This window comes from Amblyomma maculatum, chromosome 9 (genome assembly GCF_055883805.1).
Source record: "Amblyomma maculatum isolate TAMU_Amacu chromosome 9, ASM5588380v1, whole genome shotgun sequence".
Lineage (NCBI taxonomy): Eukaryota > Metazoa > Arthropoda > Arachnida > Ixodida > Ixodidae > Amblyomma > Amblyomma maculatum.
Window position 1 is genome coordinate 117,276,708 of NC_139352.1, and position 24,808 is coordinate 117,301,515.

At 45.4% G+C, this 24,808-nt stretch overlaps 1 protein-coding gene across 1 annotated transcript in view; it reads right to left on the reverse strand.

The window, feature by feature from the left end:
* Positions 1-316: 316 nt before the first annotated feature.
* The window catches only part of LOC146180219 (E3 ubiquitin-protein ligase PDZRN3-like), a 197,106-nt gene continuing 172,614 nt past the window's right edge, over positions 317-24,808 (reverse strand). The window contains exons 2-10 of the mRNA XM_084579435.1: positions 15,486-15,766; positions 14,279-14,363; positions 10,178-10,273; positions 9,186-9,248; positions 7,976-8,074; positions 7,751-7,819; positions 6,801-6,914; positions 4,701-5,069; positions 317-2,741 (exon numbers count right to left, since the gene is read on the reverse strand). Coding sequence (XP_084435561.1) covers positions 2,016-2,741; positions 4,701-5,069; positions 6,801-6,914; positions 7,751-7,819; positions 7,976-8,074; positions 9,186-9,248; positions 10,178-10,273; positions 14,279-14,363; positions 15,486-15,766 — 1,902 coding nt within the window. The 3' untranslated portion in view covers positions 317-2,015. The remainder of the gene's footprint in view (positions 2,742-4,700; positions 5,070-6,800; positions 6,915-7,750; positions 7,820-7,975; positions 8,075-9,185; positions 9,249-10,177; positions 10,274-14,278; positions 14,364-15,485; positions 15,767-24,808) is intronic.

Here is a 24,808-nt window from a genome sequence, read left to right on the forward strand (position 1 = left end):
AGAAATTGAGATAAACGGTGGCACCACTGATGCCAAAGGGTAATATTTAAAAACTATGTAGGGGACTTGTGACTCAGCAGCTTGGCTTGTTGGTGCGTAGTTGATAGCCAATGCCGCAGGAGATAAAAGCAGAAAAATTGACATCAATAGCACAAGCGCTATAGTGTGGGAGACTTGCAATTTCTGTTGACCCAAACTCACTGTTAAACACTTCTTTCAAAAATAACTGCAGCTTTCTATCGACCAGCATCAACCTGAAAATAACCTAAAAATATCATCACACAAATCATGAAAGAGTGAACACGGGGCTGTTTTCCAGTTATCTTTATTTATTCTTAATTTTCTCTTCGCTGTTTCACCCTCTTCTGAACTTGTTGACATTCATCCTGGAAAAATCATGTTGCACGACATGTCTGCATCCGACAAAGATATCTTTACAAATTTTCGTGGAAACATTTAAATACGCTGCACCAAACACTTCAACACATAGTGCCTATATTTACATTTGGTCTGTACATGACAGCACTATATCAGAGGTCAGACAAAGTGCACAGTAAATTGTAAGAAGGACGATCATGCAGAAATATTTGATTTACATGCAAATAATTGTGTCTGCAAAAGCTCAACATGATTCATGACTGCATGACTTATTACAAACATTTTATGTCTAGCCTACCAGGTGGTTTCTCCAAATGAAGATTTAAATATGGATTATGAACACCAACTTTTTAAGGTTCCGCTTTTGAACAAAAAGACAAAAGCACTTCCTAACTATCTCTCAAAGAAGCCTGTTATCAGTTTTTGTCTGGAAATCACTGTCTGGTTCATAGTGTCATTGCCCAATGTCACATGTATCTCAGATATCTTTTCTAGAGTAGTATTTGAAATTCTAACCAAAATGCACATTTACAAATTTTAAACGGGACAATTCATTTTTGTTTTGTTGTCATCAACAAAGAGCACTACATTTATAGCAATGCAGTCATTCTCCCAAGCCTATGGCTCTCAAATATGCCTAGGAGGAAGGGTCGGTTAAGGCATGTACTCAAGGCCCTTTCAAAATACACAGAAAATATACAGTTATAATAAAGGTCATAAATAATGTGGTGAATTTCAAAACAAGGGACTAGGATGCATAAAGAAAATACCTATGACAATAAATCATCTGCTTCACACCTTGAGAAGCATACCACAATTTGTTTTTACATAACAAGGATAAATATGAGTTTTGGTAGCTTTCGTTGTTGCTGCTCCAGACGAAGAAGCCAGTCATGCATCAAACATACTATAGGCAAGTGGCTATGAGTTGAGTGAGAAGAAATTTGCTACTTTCTGCCCTCCATAGACAAACATTTGCATGTCATTAGGAGAACTTCCCAAACAAAAGCATCATAGCCACAAGCAGAAGACTACTTGAGTCCGCATCCTAGACAAAATCATGCCATTTCCTCCCTGCAAAACATGATGGAAGCACAGTAAGCCTTTGCATTTCAAACCCGCTTGTTTACATTTTCAGAAACATGTCCCAGCTGATGCAATAGAGGCATTCGTATGTTAAAAATGCTCTAATATGTGCAACTCAAGCTTCCTCTCTTAGATTTGAGGAGACTTGCGACTTGTATTGGAACACTTGGCTCCTCCCTTTGAGTGAACTGTATCAGCAAAGCTCTAAGGTTTGTTACAACCTCTGTGAATGACAAAGCTTTCAGGTGCACATTACAAGCAAGTTACATTTGCACCAGCCAAGTACAAAGCTGCATGTTGGCAACCAGCGGTCCTTTTAATCACAGCAGATGCGCAGGAGTCCTATCAGAGGAGAGTCACAGTGTCACTTTTGGGAACACATACACATTGTATTCCCTGTATATAAACTAAGCGCACTCCTTTGCGCTCTATAGTGATGTTCTGGAGCTGCTCACATTCAAAAATGCCTCGCATCGAGCAACACAGCAATATCTACGAATGAAACATATGCCCATCCGCACAAGTTTCCATCCAGTGAACACCCATCTGCCCTAAACGGTTGTGACAGCTAGAAGGGCGAATGTCTTGTCCCCTGTAGCACTAACTATGCTCTCTGGCGAAGGCGAGATTTCACGCTTCTTTCGAGACCCAGTTCCACTCGATGACTTCTTGGTGCCAGATCCCTCATGCGCTTCCTTGAGGATGGCCATCTTCAGCTTGAGCATCATCTCTTTCTTCTTCCTGTCTCGGGCCCTTTCCAGGTGCTTTTTCCTCTCCTCCTTTGTCCAGTACTTGCCTGTCTTCAGTTCTGAGTGGTTGTCATCATCTGTGGTCAATCCGCTACGTTCCTCCATAATCTTCTGCTCTCTCTCTTTCAGAAGCTTAGTCCTAGCTGGCCTACGAGTGATGTAGCGTGTGCCATCTGCCCTCCTTTTCACCTTCCATTGTGACTTAAGGTCCATATCCTCAGTGGCATCAGTGGCATGCTCCTTCTTGGACGAAGATGTTGATGCCGACTTTGCTGCCTGAGCTCGACTGCTCCGTCGTGCCAGGGCCTCGCGGAAAAGGTTCTGTTGCAGCCACATTGTATGTTGGAGGTTCTGTGGATTCGTATACATCGTCGGGTACAGGGAGGCATAGTCTGGCACTGAAGAGCCACGACGAACACACGCTGGCTCGCTAACCGTCTTTGGCAGCCGGCGGGGTGACGTCGCAAAGTCAAGGTGGCAGCGACACGACTCGCAGCTGGTTAAGCTCTGTAGGTCCGAGTCTCGCATCTGCGATCGAAGATGGAAGACAGTGAACTCAGTGCTTGATTTTCAATAGTCTGCTGCTTGCACATGCTACCTTTCTCTGTCAAACGAACAGCACACCGCAGTAATAATAGAGGCATTCAGGGCGTGTGTGCAATGTTGCCTGTTCTCAACTAGTTTGGTTATTTTCTTGTACATGGTTACTGAATATAGAATACTACCATCTACTGCAATTTAGGTTTTCTTCACATTGCCATGACTATTTGCATCTAGTAAATCATTGGTATTTAGCATAAATGCGTTGGATTCTGCGCATAGAAAAGTGTAATCATGGACAGATGTAGTGCATTCTTAATCATATAAAAACGAAATTCAAAGAACATATAAGAGGCACTGAACAATAGTTCACATTTCGTAGGAGGTTCGGAAATCAAAGCATCACTAGAGGGCTGTGATGCACAAGTGACACTCAGTCTATGGTGTCAATTCAAAAGCAGAAGAAAGTTCAAGGTGATCAATGAGATTAATATGACAAATACATATTAGTGTTAGTACCCTACAGCGTACTAGATAGTATTGCTTTCATCTAACCAAAAGTGATAAGCACTGCCAGAATAGGACTGCCGAGCAGGCTTTTAATTCGCTTATCAAAGTGCACCCCCAATGCCGCTCTTGTCTCTTGCGCCTCGTCTGCCTAGCTGTCACACATGAAAATTTACCATAGCATTTTCACTAATTTTTTTCTAACGTTTTTGCGCTTTGTCATCTTTCTCTCCCCCCCCCCCCCCCCCACACACACACACTCACCTTGATTCCCACCAATCTATAGAAAACCAATGCTGACGACGTTCGCCCATCCCGACGCTCAGTCTGTGCTCAACGATTTCATGTTACTATGTGGCATCTTCACAGTAGCTCTATGCTTCTAGTGGAAAATCGCCGGCGACTTCCTGTAATTTTTTTCCGACATGAAGCTGCGAATGCTAATAAATTAAATTAACTGGAACTTCCTTGCATTCACCCCGGGGCCAAACATTCGGCCGAAGCAATGCAGTACTGGGCGGCTTTTATTAGAACAGCCACTTCCGGCAATGAACTGTTACGGGCGGCAACCCGATGCACACAGAGAACAGCGAGAGATGGTCGATGACTGATAGATGCTTTAATGAATCGCAGCGGGCCTAGCGCGACCGCGCCTACCCGCGCCACTGCCCGCTTCTTCCTCGTCCGCAACAGGATAAGGTTCCGGCATACGGTAGATGCGTAGTATGCCGAAACTACTGAACGTCTTCCTAAGCTTTTCAAGCTACAAATTGTAACATGTGGCACTCCGGGAAGCTTTAATTCGACTGGCACCCTACCATCATCCACGGAGAATACCGCTGGACCATAAAATTGTTGATGTCAACTGCATCACAAACTACATGATGCCTGCTATTTATAAAGGCTTGCTGCCAGAGAAACTATTTAAGTATGTGCTCTGCATGTGAATGAATCACTGGGTAAGTGTTCTTTCTTTTCTCAGCTGACTTCTTCCTCTCTTTTCGTTGCTCTTCTCGTTTCATGCATGTGTGCCAGCAATCCTGTGCTGGGTCTTATAGCCTGCACTTTTGTCGTTGCTGAACTACTAAGGACCAAATGAACCACATGACTGAATGTTGCACAACATCCGACAGCACCCTCTGTCGTCCATGTTTCTTTACATTCCTTTGGGGACATTTGCGCGCAACGTACCTCCATCGGACGTGATACTACAGAACGTTCGCAATCACAAGTCCTTCTCTTTCGCCCAGCAACATACCTTCCTTCTCTTTGGTGGAAAGGGCAATACGAAGCATCTGAGCCAAGAAATGCGTACTACCACTGTGATAGTGAAATCGATACCTGCGAGGAATGTCCAAAATATACAAATGCCCTACATGCTCATAGTTGCTTATTAGCTAGCCTATGTAATTGGAAAGAACAAACGCGTCGCCATTATACCTGCGTAGACTTGTCCTCTGTTGGCCCCGTTCCATGGCCGGAAGAAACCACAGGAGCATGAGTACGCGTCGTAGGCTGAAACAGCGGGTGCGTTGGCGTCGTCACTGGAGCCCCCGTGAGTGACAGGAGGGAGCCTGACCGACCACCAAGCTCCAGGGTTGGAGGCGAAGCAGAAGAGGAACCTCCTGTGTGGTACGCACTCGATCCGCTATCGCCAGCGTCCCATTTCTGGGGAGATGCCGCCAGCCCGGAAGAACCCTGGTGCAGCCACTGCTCCACGGAAGACGACTTTTTATCCAAAATGACCCTCTGGAACTCGCTGGCCAACACACTCATCTCGATATCGTTGTCAGGCAGCGGGGTGCCCACCTAGAAAGATGGAAAACTCATTCTGCGGCTTTACTTCTTACGACCTAAAGCACCAAAAATAAGATAACCCCATAAGGTAGGGAATTTCCATAACATAGCCCAGAGCATTTCCCTGAAACATATTAGTTTATGAAAAAGGAAAGCCGCAATATCTGTCACATATTTCAGTGGACACGTGACCGCGCACTAAGGGAAGGGAGGAAGGTAGGATTAAAGGAGAGAGAATAGACGGTGTCGCAGTGCAGGGCTCCGGAATAATTTGATTGCCTGGGAAGCTTAACCGTGCGCTATCACACAGCACAAGGACACATTTGCTTTTCGCCTCCAACGAAACGCCGGCGCTGTGCTTGCGTTCCAACCCGGGTGTTCCAGAAGAGTAGCCGAGCGTCTCGAAGGCTGAGTGGTGGTGGCAGTGAAAACCTAATTTTGAAGGCCGAAAACAAAATTAAATAGTAGCGTTGCGAGCGGCCTTCGAGCTGCCGGTTGTGGTTTCCAGGGTGTGCCTAGCCGTAACTTCCTCCGCCCACGTCACCAGCCGAAGTTGTACTTCCGGTTTGCTGCTGGACAAAGCAGACTCCCCCTGCTGCGGACTGGTAAGGTGCCAAGAGGCAGGGGGCAACTGTGCCGTGGCAGGAGTATAGGATATGACGCTGCGTGGTTTGCTTCGGTCGCTAGGTAGGCTAATGTAGTTTGTTATGAAACTGGTAACAGTTTTCTGCCCGTGGCGGATTTTCTAACACTAAACCACCAAGTACCAGTTTTACATTTTAACGCACATGCATTCGTCCATGGAAACTTACGCATATCACAAAAATGCACAATAGTCACCGCCATCCCTTGGCCTGAACCGTAATTGAAACCAGTGGTTCGGTTGGCGGACTTTCACGTCCCCGCAGCGAGTGCTCTGGCTGTCACTATTCCGTTATGCTTATAGTCATTATTGCACTGCATTTTTCACCTTGTTTTGCCTCAACAATATATTACGTTACACTCCGATGATTTCACCGGATTCTTATGTCAGATATACAAAAGAAATCGATGCCTGCACAGATGTGCATACGATTAGAAGACACAATGTAGTATCTTGCAGTTCTGTACACCATAATAATAATTTGTCCACACTTTTTTCTGTGGGCACCTGAACCGTGTTGTAAGGGAAGGGAGGAAGGTGGAAGCGAAAGCGGAAAGAGAGAAAGGAATGCAGTAGTGGAGAGTTACGGAGTAATTTCGACCACCTGGGGATCTTCAACGTGCACTGACATCGTATAGCACGCGGAAGGCTCTTTGTTTTGCCTCCATCGAAACGCAGTGCCGGCGGTTCGCTCATATTACGTGGGAACTTTGCTCACGCAAACTCAATTACTCCAAAACGTTCAATCACTCAAGACATACGCTGGTCATCTTTTCGCAATGAAAGTCATGTTTCAATTATTTTCATTTTACGCCTAATGTTCGTTTGACGTGAGCATTGTGGGTTGCTTTGACGTCATGCGGCTATGACGCCGTGATCTGTAACACAAGCGCCGTAAAGCTTTAGCGTTGAGAGACGAATAAATGTTTATATTGACAGTTCCTTTCTTGCCCATGGTGCACATCTCATCGTTAAAAAATATGCCGGGACACTTTGCACTTCTTTTGTAAATGCTTGCTTTACCGCGTACAGGACTAAAAATAATGACGTAGCTCAAGGCTAAGGCCGTACAGTTGGGTTCACTGCAATTTGGTCCGTACCTGTGTTTCAGTCTCAGACAGTTCTTCCTGGAATGCTGCCTGCGGCACGATGTCTGCCTTATTTGGTGTTGTCGCATCATCTTTGTCATTTCCGTCGTCCTCTTCGTCTTCTTCCTAAGGTTATAAAATAAAGGTATAAAAGCCGGAACTAGTTTTATGTCTTCATCGGTAAAACAGAGCAAAAACACCCAAGGCATATGAGTAAAACATGTTTGCCTTGTTAATGCCAGAAACTGCACAGTGGAGAAAAAGTAAAATGACTACAGAACAAAATGAACAATGATCGAGGGCAGGAATACATTGCAAACCAATACAAAATACGAGTGCGCAAATGAGCAAGAAGGCACCGCGAGCGCTGACTTCCAACTGGCAGTTTATTAGGCATACACATTTGTAGCTCTCTCTTCCTAAAGAGGACAGAGCAAAAAAACAAACTAAATTTAAGCGACAAGCTTCAATGCCCTGCTCTAACTCGTTGTTAAGTTGCATTTAGAAAACGCGCGCCTCTAGAGGGTACGTTTACAGCTGTGCGGCGTTAATGAAGGCTGGCTGAGCAGAATGGCTACAGGACTGACCTCTCCAGCCTGCCTGTTCTGATCACGCACACAGCTGTGTGCGTGCGTGCGTGCGTGCGTGTGTGTGCGTGTGTGTGTGTGTGTGTGTGTGTGTGTGTGTGTGTGTGTGTGTGTGTGTGTGTGTGTGTGTGTGTGTGTGTGTGTGTGTGTGTGTGTGTGTGTGTGTGTGTGTGTGTGTGTGTGTGTGTGTGTGTGTGTGTGTGTGTGTGTGTGTGTGTGTGTGTGTGTGTGTGTGTGTGTGTGTGTGTGTGTGCGCGCGCGCGCGCGCTATGGTGGCTGTAATGCAGTATACAAAACAATATAAACGAAGCAAACTGATAACCAAACTTGTAGGAAAAATCATTTTGCAAATAAGGAACAAATCATATTACAAACCAGAACAGAACTGTAACGGCGACGAGGAAGAGAAAAATTTGACTGATCTTCGCTAGTGGATGATGCACCCTGGATGAAAACGCAAACCAAACACAATAAAAGCAATTAAAATTCAGTCAGTAACTGGACTCCAGGAAGCAAGGATAAATAGGACATTGTCACTTGAAAGTTGAAAGTTGACCAGCAGAAATAACTAATCCAAAATGAACACTCTGATAGACTCACGGAAACATGCGTCCTCGCTACAAGCAGCGTGAAGTCAGGCCTCAGTTCAGAGAAAAGAGCAATGGCTTGATCTCGACCCAACACGTCGGTTCCATTGACCTGCACAAAAATATGAGGGGGTAAGCATTTATTTCTTGCATATTAAGGATATCAGCGAAATCAGTTAGGGGACTAAGCCCAAGCTTTGAATATCTGAGATCAAATGCGAATGTCTGAAATACATGTTAGCTGTATCGCACTAAAAAAAAAGAAAATTGACGCAGTTGTGGAATAGCCACAGACCAGGCCTGATATCCACAACTTTCCTCACTATATACATCTGCACCATAGCCTCCCACTCATTTTTATCAGCTACAGTGATAACTATGAGCCTGTGCGCACAGGTTGACTTACTATATTCTTATAATTTATGTTCCACTTTCAATGTGCCAAACTGCTGATGATTAGAAAATATATGTATATTTTATTTAAGTAAGAAATGTATAGAGTAGTGTTTCTCAAACGGGGCTCCGCGGAACCTAGGGAGTCAGCGACGCGATTTGTGGTGGTCGGCGAAACCCAAGCCCACACCAAAAGGAAAGGCCGCGCGATGGCTCTGCCCGGGCTAGACACAGTTTTGCGGGGTTAAAAGCATAGATGTTCAATGCTGACTTTAGTTTCTCAAAGCGAAAGACAAGCGAGAGAAACGGGGAGATAGAGATACAAAGCATCTATGCTTTTTTGTAGATGGCAGCATTGGTGAAACTCGAGCTCTGGCTGCACTGTTGGACGAGGCTGAAATGCATCCGACGAGCGAGCGGTCCTGTATTGGGAGGCGTTGAATCCGTTCTAGCGTCACGCATGCCTGAACTGATGCCTCTCCTCCACGTCCTGTGCAGGCTGTGGCGCGTTCAGTGATGAAGTGCGCGATTTTCAGAGTTGGGTTTATCCTTGACTCAATCCCAATTCGGTCCTGCTTCGAGAACTGCGGCAAAGGCTCCCCCCCCCCCCCTTGTCACAGGGGGCACCCACCACTTTCACTGGTCCAAAAGGGTCCCTGACACACCCATAGCTGAGATCCGCACACCAAGCTTTAATTCATCCATTATTTTACTTTGCTTGATGAGTTAGTAGCAGCCGTACATTTGGAGCTGTGACGAAAATTTATCAATATTTTTGACCGTCGCATGCAAATGCGGGACAGCGATATTGAGTGGTGTATCTAATTCACCTGAAGGATTTGGTCGCCCTCCTGTAGTCTTCCATCTTTTGCAGCGACACTTCTTGGATCAATCTGTAAGAAACGGAGGCATTTTGATAATACAAGGGAAATTCAAGCTTATTTATTCTTGAAGCGGAAGCTGGTTGCCAGATGAACCACGCGCAGGTTAGTTACCGTGGATGAAGGTATGCATAGCAAGTGCGACAAATCAGTAAACGGGCTGTAACTGCCATGGTAAAGGTTAGAAGAGTGATTACCATAGGAAGAGCTGCTGACTGTGACACAGCCAGTCTTCCACAAATGCGCTGCCGGAAGAGAGGCCCGGCGGCATGGCGCATCGCCCGGAAAGATGGATTTGAGAGGAACATTGGTCCAAAAGAGAGGTCGTATCAAAAGCTACTGAGGACGCTTTACAACTACAAGCGCAGGCATACTTCTTTCAAATGTGATGCTGCAATATATCGCGAAATCAGAATAAATCAGCAGCCGCCGGTGAAACCGCAGCAGCATAAAAGCGACCCTTTTGACTTTTGTTTGATTCTGAGTGAAACAATTTCCTGGTATATTGCTTTCTTAATAAATTTGGCTAAAATATAACTTATTTAGCAAGTAGCAAGGATAGCCATACATTTAACCACGCGTAACCAGTGTATGTTTTGGTTTCTAAGCAGCAGACAGTACTTGCCATGATCACTCTTGTGGGGCTACTTTATGCTACTGCTTAAACGCCTTCGCAGACATTCACCGAGATGTAGTGACTCCAATACTTTCACCATGGGAGCACGACCAAATGTCTTTGGCATAGAAAATAAACCAAGCTTATTACGCAGAAGATTCTAAAACACTGCATTCCACGAATAATGCGACGCCCCCATCTTTCAATCAGGCGACCTTTTTAAGACCGCGTGTGTGTTTTTTTTTTCTTTTTTGTTTACTGGCAAGTAGTGAGAAGGGAACTAAGTGCCCCTGGTATTGGTCAGCATACGGAACTGACAACTTACCTCTCCTACGTATATTTCTGTTTCCTGTTCCTCGGGGTCACCGTAACAGAGAGTCAGGCCAAGCTTGTCGTTGCCATTCCTGATCAGCGTCACTTCCTGCATAATGCACCAGGACCACCATGTGAGGTACAAGCGATGGAAGAAATGCGTGCCTAACCCAGTTTCTCTTTCTCCTTTACTTCCCTTTCATTGTACGTAATTTTTGTTTCGCTGCGTTGCCGACATCCCGTAAGACAAAATCAGTCGAATGATTTGTCGCAATATGGAAAAGTTTTAGAAAACACCTAAAACGGGGGACGACGAGCCCAGAACGTCATTATGCGAGCCAAAGCGAAACAGTAACATTACGACCGCGCCGTCCTCACAAAAAAGCCAAATAACGTTCGTTAACATAAATGCCCGTAGCATAATGAACAAGGCTGAGTCCTTAGAAAGCATACTCATCGGCATTAAACCAGACTTCATGGCAGTTACAGAAACCTGCCTGACATCTGATATAAAAGATGCTGAGGTTACTCCCCCAATTATGCTATCGTTCGAAAAGATAGAGCAACACGTGGAAGAGGGGTTGCCCTCTTCATAAACAAAAAAATTCAATTCATTGTACTTCCAGATATTGAAGGTTTGGAAGCAATTTTTGCAAAACTGCTGCTTGGTTCTTGCTCTATTGTAATAGGCTGTATTTACCGTAGCCCGTCAAGTGATCTAGACTTCATGTTAGCGCTACATCACTATTTGGAACATCATTTTTTAGGAACCAGACTAATCTTGCTCGGTGATTTTAATCTCCCAGATATTGACTGGTACACAATGAAACATCACAGTGCTTCTTCCCATGCTCTTTTTGACATCATGCTGCAATTTAATCTAACCCAGATGGTAAACCAACCAACACGTGAACAAGGATCTGCACTTAACACTCTTGATCTGGTTTTTGTTAGCGATCACTTTCCTCTCGAGGACACTAAAATAGATATACTTGAAGGAATATCTGATCATAAACTAGCCATGTGCAGTGTGCCACTTACTAGCGCATATTCCGTCTCAAGCGCACATACTACCATTCTCGATTTTTCCAAAGCAGATGACACTAGCATCCTAGACCATCTTTTCTATGAGTTCTACTCCTTCAATAATCTTGCACTAGATTCTTCCAGAGATATTAATGCACTATGGAATAGATTTAAAACTACTGCATTCATAACTTCGTCTCACGGAAAAAGAAAGCCATTAGAAAACGCAACCCCTGGACTACACGTGCTGTAATTCTTGCAAAGCGCAAAGTTAATCGTCTTAAAAAATCGTTGAAGATAAAATCTTGCTCGGGAACAAAAAGTAAACTATCTCGAGCAGTACAAAACCTAAAGGTACAAATAAAGGCAGCCAAATTGCATTACTTTTCCTACACGCTACCCAACTTTATAAGAACTGCTCCAACAAAATTTTGGTGTTACCTTAACCCCAAGACTACCAATGATAATCCAGTCGGAGAAGAAGACAGCACTAAAAAAGCGAATACATTGAATGATTATTTTGCTTCGATATTCACCAAGGATAATGGTACAGTTCCTCCTCTGAGTAAACAGACCATCAAAAATATTGAACCTCTAAATATAACTGAGAGTGGGGTACTAAACCTGCTACTGAATCTGGACACTAAGAAGGGGCCAGGGCCAGATAAAATCCCAAATTCCTTTTTGCATAGGTATGCCGAGTGGGTATCCAAATACTTACATATAATATTTATTAAATCCCTCTCAACTTGTGCTCTGCCAAATGAATGGAAAATAGCTAAAATAATACCGGTACACAAATCAGGAAACAGATCAGATGTTACTAATTACAGGCCCATCTCCATCACCTGCACCGCGTCTAAACTCCTCGAGCATTCAATCCTTAAGCACATAAATGTTTTTTCTCGAAAGTAACAACATATTGTCTTCATTCCAACATGGCTTCCGTCAGGGGTTTTCAACCGTAACTCAGTTATTAGAATTAGTGCACAGCTTATCTCAAACCATAGACAACCAGAAACAAACAGACCTAATACTATTAGACTTTTCAAAGGCGTTTGATCGGGTGTCGCACACTAAGCTTGTTAACAAATTGCAATCGACGCTAGGTCAAGGCGCTATAGTTAACTGGATTAGCAACTACTTAACCGACAGGACACAGTTTGTACAAATCAATGATCAAAAGTCTAATATAGTTCCCGTTGCATCAGGCGTACCCCAAGGCTGCGTCTTGGCACCTGTATTATTCTTAATCTTCATCAATGATATAGTGACTAATCTTAACGTTTACATAAGACTTTTCGCCGATGATTGCATTATATATCGAGAAATCAACTCATTCGATGACCACATAGCTCTGAACACCGCACTAGAAACTATTAGCAACTGGTGCACTGACTGGCAGATGACACTTAATGCAACAAAATCTGCTGTCATGTCAATAACTAGAAAGAAGCATACATCAAGATTTCAGTACACTGTAAATGGCACCCCTATCGCTGCAGTTAATGAACATAAATACTTAGGCCTATTATTAACCTGTGACCTCAGATGGAACGCCCACATCAGTTATATAACCTCAACTGCACTAAAACGACTATTCTTTATCAGGCGGCGCCTTAAAATAGCTCCCTATAAAACTAAATTAGTAGCCTACAATACACTGATTCGGTCTGTCCTCGAATATGCAAATGTCGTGTGGTTTCCTTTTACCAATCAAGACATAAATAAAATTGAAGCCGTACAAAGGAAGGCAGTAAGGTTCATATTCAATAAATACAGAACAACTGACTCACCAACTGAAATAATGAAAAGACAGGGAATAAAAACACTTCAAACCCGAGCTAAAATTGCACGCCTCAAACTCCTGTACCAACTATTTCATCGACACTTAAAAGTTGATCCTGCTAAATACATCGCTTTCTCTGCAACTAGACCGACACGTAATAAGCATTCAAATACGCTAACTGAATATCACTTCCACACTGACTGCTTCAAATACTCATTCTTCCCTTTAGCCACGAGAGAGTGGAACAGCCTGAGTTCATCTATTACTAATTTATCTTCGTTTACTAAGTTTGGAACCGCAGTGGAAAGATATTTAACATATTAGCAAAAAATTATTTTATGCTCATATTTTCGGTATGCCGCCCGTTCGATTCTGTTCTTGTTCTGTTCCTTGTCATTTACGCGTATGCATGTGAAAACAGTACGTTTATGTTTTTTTCTTCTGTTAGTGTAGTGTCGTAATACATGTATAATTCTCGTTCATATCTGCCTCATATTTGTTTTTGTTTGTATAATATGTTTCACCATTTTTGTACCCTATGCATTTTACAATCTTGATTTGTTTTGTACATATGATCATGTCATTGTGTGTTCCTTATATGCTCTATATACACTTCTCTGTATTAACATAGGTCCACCTGCAACAATCCCGAATGGGGTTAGCAGTATCTGTAAATAAATAAATAAATAAATAAATAAATTTGCTTAGGAGCGGCTAGCAATCACATGAAGCTACAATAAATTGATAAGCAAGGACCACGACGTCAAGTACGTGTTTTACCACAAGTAGAAATAGCAAACGTAAGATAGATGGAAACAAAATGCACGCAGAGAGGCTTGAACCAATCTCGAAAACTTTTGCACAGATGTTTCCAGGTTTTCAGTGGTTTATTGCGTCTTTGTATTTTTTTTTTTTTTGCGAGCTTGTCAAAGCTGCTTTTGTGTGTTACTTTGTCTTATAGAATATTTTTCAAACAGCACTAAAGTCCGTTCTTTCTCCTTTTCATAGCAGCCTCATTTCAAAAAAAAAAAAAAAAGTTGTCTGTGCAAGGTTAAAAAAGATAAAAGTTGGTGCCAATTTCCTAGCGCCGCATTTAAGTTTGCTTCATCTGTAAATGCTTCGCCATTTTCCACGAATTGGGCTGCTTAGCTTTCCTTTTCTTGTAGCGCAAATTATCTCTTCCACTTTCAAAACTCTAAAGAAATTATTAAACGACGACATTCATGAAAATGCATGACTAAGAGACCCCTTTTCCAGTTCGTCTCGGCAATAAATTTTACAATGTCTGGCGGGACTTGCCTCATATTCAATGTCGTAGCCGTCATCATCGTCCGGGTCTTCGTTCCGGCTCGGTGGGCTCAGTGGAGGCGGTGGTATGCTTAGGCTGCGATGAAAAATTCAAGCAGGAAAGCACTCAGCTTACACAAAACACTAACAGCACGCCAGCCACTGGGTTACAGAACATATGAATAGTCTTTTCATTATCAATTCTCGTCTCTAGCGGACTGTGCGTGAGGCGAATATGCTCTCAATTATGACGTGCCTACATGTTGGTGTATTGCCATCAGTTACGCGTTATGAGTGACGACAATGACGTTTGCGTGACGACACTCGAGGAGGACCAATCAGCCAGGCATCATGCGTGAGCCCACCGCACGCTGATATATATGTTGCTAAGCCGACGCCACTAAACCAGGAAATTTGCCCTTAAGAGCTGTCGATGTAAAACAAAGTGAACCTTTTCGCCTAATCTTCACATATTGTAAACGAGAATTAGAAGCCCTGGATAGCATTTGCTCCGTTCCTAAATGTGGTACTCAAAGCCGGACGGCGACGAAAGTAGTGCCTCCACCTCGGCTTCCTGTACCTGCTTTATATGCATTTTTCCTCAGTCGTCTTCCTCAGTCAAGTATTGATTCTTGGTATTACCAGCTGTTTTCTTAGTTTAAGCGAGCGCGTTGAAAAGGCGTAGTTCATTGGCCAACACGGCCTCACTTATTTCCTCTGGGAAGCCGCCATATATATCCTCTTCTCTGTTATGTCCTTCGCCTTCTTGCATACCGGTGTTTCTGCGCTCTATTTCATTTCCCGCTTTCACTACTCCGAAGTGATCTGTACAGTACTTATCTGAAAACAGCGCTACTAGCAGGTGGAGCATTCTCTCAGCGAGAAGACTCCACAGTACTGGAGCACCATCCACCAATGTCCTCCTCACCATCCTCCTTCGATGCGGGGCTTTCCACGTATTCATCCTTATTTCTACTCTCATTTTCACACATGAAGTAGCATATTCCAGTGCTTTACAATCGGTGATAAACGGACACAGAGAAGCCCGCGAGACTGAAGCTTCTCGCTGCTTATGGCAACTTAATTGGACGTGTGACAGCCTTATACCAGTCTCCCTTTTCGAAGCACTCCTGGATGTGCATCCTATGAAAACGTCGTCATGGCCTACGCAGTTCCTTCACTGCGAAGTATAACCAGAAAGAGAGATGGAGACACTAACCCGTTGGGAAGAAAGGATCCTTCCCAAGGCGGAAGGGTCCACCAAGCGATGTCCGTCTGCGCCGCAGCGTCGATGAAGCCCTGGGAAAAGGAAGAGGGCGGCGGGGCGGCTTGTTTGCCCCGGCTTCCGACGCAGCTGCTTCCGCTTCCGAAGTCCGAAGAACTTCCGGTTCCGTTGCGACGTTCCCTGCGCAACACCTCGACCACAATGGGCTCTGCGGCGGCCCGGAAAGCTGCCACGGCTTCCTCGTGCGTAGCGTTGGACACGTCACGGCCATTCACCTGCGAATAAGGCAAGAGAAAGAAACAGAAACGTAACAGTTGCGAAGACCTGCGCAGATTTCATCCGAGCATTTTGCAGCATCTCTCTCCACTTTCCCATTTAAGGCTTAACCCAAGGCACAAAAACGCCAGCACCTCACATTCAAAAACATGAAATTATAATTATTCGTCCACATATAACAGTAGTTTTTCAGCACATACCTAAAAATAGAAACCAGCTAATGCTTCCGTTTTGCAGTCAGTCGATTGATTAGTTCATTATTAGTGTCTGAATCAGTCAATAAATTCCCTTTTCAGTAAAGTAACAAAATGACCAAACCAACGATAAAAAAAAAATTATTCGACAACTGAATCTCTATATCCGTCAGCAGACTGATCACATATACAGTTTAGTATATTTATAAATAGCTGAAAAATAGTATTACCATACATACAGTTTAGTTTACATTGCCGCGAAACCTTCAAAAGTGTAGTTGTTGTTTGTTAACAGTCGCCGGCCTGCGGCCTTATTACTGTGATTCTGGCACGCGTATCAATTCTGTATTCTTCGTTTGTTAATGCTCGATGTCGCGAGACGCACCTTTATCAGTTTCTTTGTCGCGCAAGATGCGCCGAGATCTGTCTCGAAGATTCCAACCGGTCCCGTATGTTTCTACAATGTTCGAGGTTGTCCTAATAACAGCTTTGCACGTTATCTAGATGGTTCGGAGTCGCCTTTAAATTGAGCGCTGATGTGTGCGACAGGCATTCTTTGTTCGACGATTGACGAGCACGTTTGTTGCTATCGCCGCCACCAAGTTGTTTAGTTCTTTTGCGGGCGCAAGTCAGCTCAATAAAGATTTTCCTGAGTGCAATCACCGATTCTTCAGTTGTGCCATCGACCTTGTCACGACCACGTGACATCTGGTGGAGGAGCTGCCCTTGATCCTTCAAGCGAAGACTCCAGCCTTGTTCCTGTCGCCCTAGGGGATCAGCCAACAGGTCACCGAGCCAGCCGCCGACTTCAAGGACTACAACCCGAACAAAGTCTGCTACCGGACCCCGTTCCACATCGGAAGTAAACTTTGAAAATGGTCCTGTCAACAGCACCAGTTGTCTTGGTGCAGCCCCGGGAGCCCCCCATCTTGCAAAGGCTGGCCAGTGAAGATGTGGAAGACTGGATGGACCTTATCGACCATGTGGCAGAATTCAAAGGCTGGAACGACGCTGCGAAACACGTGCAAGTCTACTTTGTTCTTCAAGGACGTGCTCGAGTTTGGTTCTAAAATCCCGAGACTTCTTTAAAGGATTGGGTGACATTCAAAGCAGAGTTTTTGATGGCCTTTGCATGTTTTGCCCGAAAAGAAAGAGCTCAGGCCCTCCTCCAATCAAGAACTCAACTCCCAAACGAGCCCGTCCTGGTCTACGTAAAGGAAATGAAGCGCCTCTTTTGGCGTGCCGACCTTAACATGACCGAAGGTGAGAAAGTGAATTTTGTAATGCGTTAAAAAGTCGCTTTTTGCAGGACTTGTCCGGAACCCGCCTAAAAACTGTGGACGAATTTGAAAGGGAAGCATCGACCATCGAGAAGACGTTGGACACCCGGATGCGCCGCTGCGAACGACCACTTCAATCGGACTACTCAAGCCACTACCCCAGCGCGTCTGCAAGCGGAGAGAACCTTCGGGACCTCATCCGGGAGATCGTGCGAAAGAAGCTCCGCCAATTTGTGCCATCATCGCAGAAACCCCAGGTGGCGACGCTCGAGGACGTCGTCCATGAAGAAGTCAAGCAGGCACTCGGTGTTCCTCAAGTGACCGCTCCGACGGCTCCAGTGCAAGAAGCAGCAGCAGCAGCGTTCCCACGACGTGATTTTAGGCATGGACTCCCTAAATGAACACAGGGATATCATCGACCTGCGATCTAAGCTGATCAAGCTCTCGACAGACAAAGCCATACCTGCTACGACAACTTCGACGCAACGCGTCGCTCTAAACGTCCTCAACGCAGAATTGGCCATGCCGCCCCGATCAAGTGTCGTAGTCTGCGTGCGTAACGCAGACATCGAAACTGCTGAAGGCATTGTCGAAAGGCATTGTCGAAGGAAATATCCATTGGCCTTGGAACGAGGTATCGGCGTCGCAAGAGGCATCGCTAAATTCCGTAGAGGACATGCTCAGGTGCTGGTAGCAAACTTCACCGAAGAATACCGGCACCTCAACAAGGGCTCGACGATCGCTTTCCTCGACGAATTAGCGGACCTCCGAGATGTATCCGCCCTCCGCGGCCAACCCCTGGAAGACGCAACTGACCAATTTCGTAAGCCTACATTTGACATCAACCCGGCATTACCCCCACAGCACAAAAGACCAGAGTCGCAGTCTTCTTCGAAACTACAGGGAGTGCTTCTCGTCATCATCGAAGGTAAGACAAACACCACTGGCCAAGCACCGCATTATAACGGACGAACACGCCCGACCTCTGCGCCAAAGCCCCTATCGCGTATCGCCGCGAGAACGCCAATCCATCCGCGAGCTAGTCGATGAAGTGCTCCGTGACGATGTTATCCAGCCATCAAAGAGCCCCTGGGCGGCACCAGTCGTTCTGGTGAAGAAGAAAGACCGGACACTTCGCTTCTGCGTCGATTACCGCCGCCTAAACAGCATAACGAAGAAAGATGTTTACCCTCTTCCTCGCATCGACGATACTGTCGACCAGTTCTGTAGTGCGAGATACTTCTCATCGATGGATTTGAAGAGCGGATATTGGCAAATTGAGGTCGACGAAAGAGATCCCGAGAAAACCGCATTTATCGCACCGGACGGCCTTTTCGAGTTCAAGGCGATGCCAATTGGCCTCTGCTCCGCACCAGCCACGTCTCAACGAGTAATTGGCACTGTCCTGGCGCACTTGAAGTGGCAGATTTGTATGGTATACTTGGATGATATCGTTGTCTTCTCCTCTAGCTTTGAAGACCACCTGAAAAGGCTTCGAACAGTGTTAGAAGCTATCAAGTCATCCGGGCTAACTTTGAAAGCAGAGAAAGAATAATAATATTAATAATAATAATTGGTTCACAGGAAGAGAAAGACGCAGTATCTGTCACACTTGCTCTGTGGACACTTGAACTGCGCCGTAAGGGAAGGGAGGAAGGTGGGAGTGAAAGTGGAAAGAGAAAAAGGGAAGCCGTAGTTGAGGGCCACGGAGTAATACACTTGAACTGCGCCGTAAGGGAAGGGAGGAAGGTGGGAGTGAAAGTGGAAAGAGAAAAAGGGAAGCCGTAGTTGAGGGCCACGGAGTAATTTCGACCACCTGGGGATCTTTAACGTGCGTTGACATCGCACAGCACACGGAAGCAGAGAAATTCTACTTTGCCTACGAGGAACTGCGGTTCCTGAGTCATATCGTTAGCAAGGATGGTGTTCGCCCCAACCCTGAGAAAACGGCTGCGATCGCGCACTTTCCACCGCCCGCCGACAAAAAAGCCGCGCACATGTTCCTTGGGCTGCGCGCTTATTATCGACATTTGTCAGGAACTTTTCGCACATTGCCGAGCCGTTGACGCAGCTTACAAAAAGTGACGTAGCTGGTCGATGGAAAGAACCGCAAGAAGAAGCCTTCGCCGAACTTTAGCGCTGCCTACAGTCTCCTCCTGTCCTTGGCCACCTTGATCAAAAAGCAGAGACCGAAATTCACACCGACGCAAGCAGTTTGGGCCTAGGCGCTTTTCTCGTTCAAAAGAGCGCCGGACAGGAGAAAGCTATCGCCTATGCTAGCCGTTCCCTGTCGAAAGCTGAATCTAATTATTCGACGATAGAGAAAGAAATGTCTTGCCATTATTTGGGCCACATCAAAATTTCGCCATATTTGTACGGACGACCATTCAGGGTTGTGAGCGATCACCATGCTCTCTGCTGGCTCGCTAACTTAAAGATCCCTCCGGCCGCATTGCGCGATGAAGCCTGCGTCTTCAAGAATTCGACATCACAGTCGTCTACAAGTCCGGTCGCAAGTACTCTGATGCCGACTGCTTGTCACGAGCCCCTATTGATGCGCCGCCGAGAGAAGACGACGAAGACGCCTTCTTGGGACCGGTAAGCGCCGGCGGGGAACCGGAAACAATAGATCATTTCTTGATATTTTGCCGCCATTTTACCATGATGTGAAAACGGTATTTAGAGAAGCCGTTACAACAGCTGGGTCTTAATTTGAGCAGCCAAATTTTATTATCGTTCGGTGCCACCATGCTTGGGTACAGCCACAGGCCTGTTTTTAACGCCATTCGAAACTTCTTAATAGAAACAAAACGTCTACCTTGCTAATATGCTTTGAAGTTTTAATCTGTACATATAAATCTTCCTGTGTCGGTATGTGCCATCACATTAGAGGAGAACAACAACAACAACAACAAGCGCCAGCAGTTTCGGAGAACAACAGCTATCAGACCCTGAAAGCGCTAGCCGATTACTTAGAAGGAAAGACCGCTTCCCCTCCCGCAGTGTTCAAGCGTCAGCTGTCGTACTTGTGAAGAAGAACTCTGCATCCAACAGGACCGCACACCTTCTTGTTATGCCTATAAAACTGAGAGGCTAAATTCTACAAGCGCTCAGCCGTAGACTGGAATGGCCTTCCACACGACATTGCTGGAATCACCTGCCCATCCACATTTTGTGATTGTATAACTGCCATATTCAACCAATGATATGTTTACTTTGTATATAATCTTCATGCGTGTACCACCCCTTATGTTTATTTTGTATATAATCTTCATACATGTACCCACCCCTTATGTAATACCCCTGAATCGGGGGTCTTTAAGGCAATAAAGTGATGTGATGATGATGTGATGTGTCACGATGAGCCAACGGCAGGACATCTCGGCCTTGCACACACATTACACCAAATTCGGGAGAAGTACTATTGTCCACGATTAGCTGCCGATGTCGCCCATTACGTAAAAACGTGCCGTGATTGCCAGCGACGCGTTTACTGAACCCGATATCACCCCCAACTAAGCCTTTTCAACAAATAGGAATGGACCTCCTCGGACCTTTCCCAACTTCATCGACGGGAAACAAGTGGACCATTGTGGTTACTGATTACATGGCCCGTTACGCCGAAGCCAAAACCCTGCCTAACCGTTCCACCATGGAAGTCGCCAAGCTTTTCGTCGACCGAATCCGCTTACGAAACGGCGCCCTCATTACGGGCACGGGAACAGCATTTACGGCAGAGTTCACTCAAGCCATCCTGAAGTACAGCCAGACAAGTCACCGGAGGACAACTGCCTACCATCCCCAGACCAACGGACTTACGGAGCGCCTCAACAAAACGATTGCAGACATGATCGTCAAGTACGTGGACGCCGAACACAAGGCCTGAGACGCCATCCTGCCCTACGCGATCTTCGTGTATAACACGGCAGTCCAGGAGACTACCAAAGCGACCCCTTTCAAGCTTGTGTACGCCAGGGAGCCCACGACGACGCTCGACGCAATGCTGCCACACGTGCAGAGGAAGCCCGACGACTCGTGCACGGCTGCGTATTAAAGACCAACAGCGCACCGACAGCCAACGATACAACTTACGATGACGCCACGCAGAGTACAATCCAGGAGACCAAGTGTGGGTTTGGACACAAATTCGCCGTCGCGGACTAGGTGAAAAGTTGTTGCGTCGATATTTTGGGCCGCACAAAATCATTCGCCGCGTCGGACCACTGGGCTATGAAGTCATTCTTGAGGGAACGTCAGCATCACAACGGCGACGCGCACGCCCAGAAATTGTACATGTTGTACGAATGAAGCGATGTTACGCGCGGTAAAGAATCTGTGGTGTTTAAACTTTGTAGTGTTTATGTTTAAGTTTATTTGCTTCGGAACATCGAGGCGATGTCTTTTTAAGGGGGGAGTAATGCCGCGAAACCTTCCAAACTTTAGTTGTTGTTTTTTAACAGTCGCCGGCATGCGGCCTTATCACTGTGATTCTGGCACGCGTATCAATTCTGTATTCTTTGTTTGTTAATGCTCGATGTCGCGAGACGCACCTTTATCAGTTTCTTTGTCGCGCAAGATGCGCCGAGATCTGTCTCGAAGATTCCGACCAGTCGCGTATGTTTCTGCAATGTTCCAGGCTGTGCTAGTAACAGTTTGCGACGTTATCTAGATGGTTCGGAGCCGCCTTTAAATTGAGCGTTGATGTGTGCGACAGGCATTCTTTGTTCGACGAACGAAGAGCACGTTTGTTGCTATCGCCGCCGCCAAGTTGCTTAATTCTTTTGCGAGAGCAAGTCAGCCCAATAAAGTTTCTTCACTGTACTCCAAGACTCTTCATTTGTGTCATCGATCTTGTCACCCCCACGTGACAATATATACATAGTTGAAAGATAAGAGTACACTATCATCGAGATGCTTAGCCACTGGCATCAACAACCTTTATGAAAATAATTGAATGGTTACGAGTATTGATCGCACACACAGCCTCCTTTACTGCACGCATAAAGGCGTACCACCCCATTGCACATATGACCATAAATGAAGCCCCGTTCTAAACAAAGAACGCTTGAAAAAACCTCCGCTATAACAGGTTTTCTGCTGCTATGACGATGCCTGAAGATAGCTGAAGCCTTAAGATTCATCTTTTTTAGCGCAAAAGGACAGGACACACAGTAAGATGACACGTACACCACCCGCCTTACTGTGTGTCCTGTCCTTTTTGCGCTAAACAAAATTAATTTTAAGACTAATCACCAACTAGCCCAAGAATTAACGCTTTTAAGGCATACAGCTGAAGTCCACACTACAAAATACAGGACTTAGAAAGAAAAGAAAAGAATGTTTCAGAGGTCACTTATTTTTTAACTATTCCTAACATGCACTCTTTTTCAGGCTGCAAAAGTTCTGCCACCGCAAAGTGTTCAGTGGTGAAACCACAAGATAAACGGAAATGAGAAGTGAGAAAAATTTGTGAGGAAAAGGAGACGTTGTGCAAACACATGCCGATTCACTACATGCGCCTTCAAGCCGGTCATTGTATTTAGTGAAAGAAAAAAAGAATGCGCAAGGAGCGAAAGGCGTTTATCTCGCAGCTCTTGCTTATACTGCGAAAAACTCGACAAACGAAACGGGAGTGGTTCGGTGCATTTGCGCGAATCGGTGCGTCTTTTTCTGCCATAGAACGGAGGGCAGAGAAGACACGCCCAGGGACTTAGTGTGGAGTGAGGGGAGGAGAAAGGAAGAGGAAGCTGTAGAGAGGAATAGAGAGTAAAGAAAAGAGTAGAGTTTTAAAAGAAAGAGAAGCTCTGGAACTTGTGCAAACAATCACGCGACCAAAAGAACATCAGCAAAGGACGAAGTAAGCATCGACAAACGAACAAGAAAAGCAAGCAAAGTAAGGCGCCTGCCGACTAAAATTCGTTTTCCGGAGCAGTGCCCTTACTTTCAACCTCGTCTTCCAAACACGGCAAGACGGTCGGTCGGCGATTCTTTTTCAAGCAGCCGAGCCGGGCGCAGTACAAAGGCAGCATCGGCCGAGTGCGTACCGGCTGAGGACGCAGGTTTTATTTGGGCGCGAGTGCATCCGAAACAAACAACAGCACCGGATACATCGCCAAACCTGAGGACAGAGAGGGCCAAACAGTGGCACCGAAAAATGCCAAGCCACGGCGTGGAACTCGGAAGCGAACGCTCTTTTCAGTGGGCGCCACGAAAAGGATGAGGAGGCCGAGGAGAGACAAATGGTGGCTGTCAGCAGATGGCGTTGTACGCGCACCATCTTTGCTGTAGCAAAGTAAAATGGTGGAGATAAAAAAAAAATGCGGTAAAGTCCGTCATGGTACGACCAAGCCGTGGTCGGAAGCGTGCAGAGGTGCTTAAATAACAAGCTTCGGAGTGCACGAAAAAGGTTACGGAAGCGGCAGCAAATTTTGAGCAAGGAAGTGTAAAGTTGCTCAAGAAACAGTAAGCTAAGTGAAGAAATAAAACAAACACAAAGAGAAGCCAGCAGTAAAACAAGTTCAAAATGCTTGAGAGCGCTGAGAGGAGGAACACAAGGGCTGCGTGTTGTGCGGCGTCGTTGGAAAGCATCCCTCCAGACACGAATGAGAAAGAGGAAAAGGAAACAGTCTTGATTTTAATGTCACTCTTTAAATATAAATCGAAATGCGTCAAAATACTGTTATGCGTCAAAATACAAGGCGCATTAAGAGTGCCGTGAACCAGCATGACCCGTGATCATGGTGTGCACACAAGCGTGAACCCGGCAGCAGAAACGGGAAACTAGAGGATCAAAAATCCCGAATTCGAAATTTCGTCTTGGGTGATTAACATAGGCAGTTTACTTATTTTTTGATTCTCTAAACGGTACGTTATTGCACATAGTTTCGACTACTTCTTTCGTCATTCATTTCTTCCTTCCTCCGCGCAATTGCAGGCAAAGCAAAAATTAGCAACAAGGCGCAAAGGATTGCTGAAAGCTCTCGATTGGCTATCAGTCGTCACATATTATTTTATGCGCAAAAATGCCTTCTAGCATGGATTTTCTCTTAACTAATCGATGACATTTGAAAGAAAGACGTCTCATATTATTTTATGCGCAAAAATGCCTTCTAGCATGAATTTTCTCTTAACTAATCGATGACATTAGTAGATGAAGAAAGAAAGAAAGAAAGAAAGAAAGAAAGAAAGAAAGAAAGAAAGAAAGAAAGAAAGAAAGAAAGAAAGAAAGAAAGAAAGAAAGAAAGAAAGAGAATAAAACACTTTTTAAATATTGTTTGGCTTTCTCACACGCGCAGTGGGTTAAAGGTGAAGTAATCTTTGTACTGTGATAGTCATCGCCATCGACATGCACCTGTGCGTTGTGCGACGAAGACAAAGAAGAAGTACGCTGGGCTCGCCGTTGCAAGGTCCTGTCCTCACAGCTCTCCATCTGAGCGTCAATAAACGCCCTATTACAATTGGCGGAGGTGCCGGAAACGATCCCACCCAAACTGGAACTGCGAAGCCGTACACTACCCTCTACGACCGCCATGCAAGACACTTCGACGCTGCCGGCCGCTCCACCCAC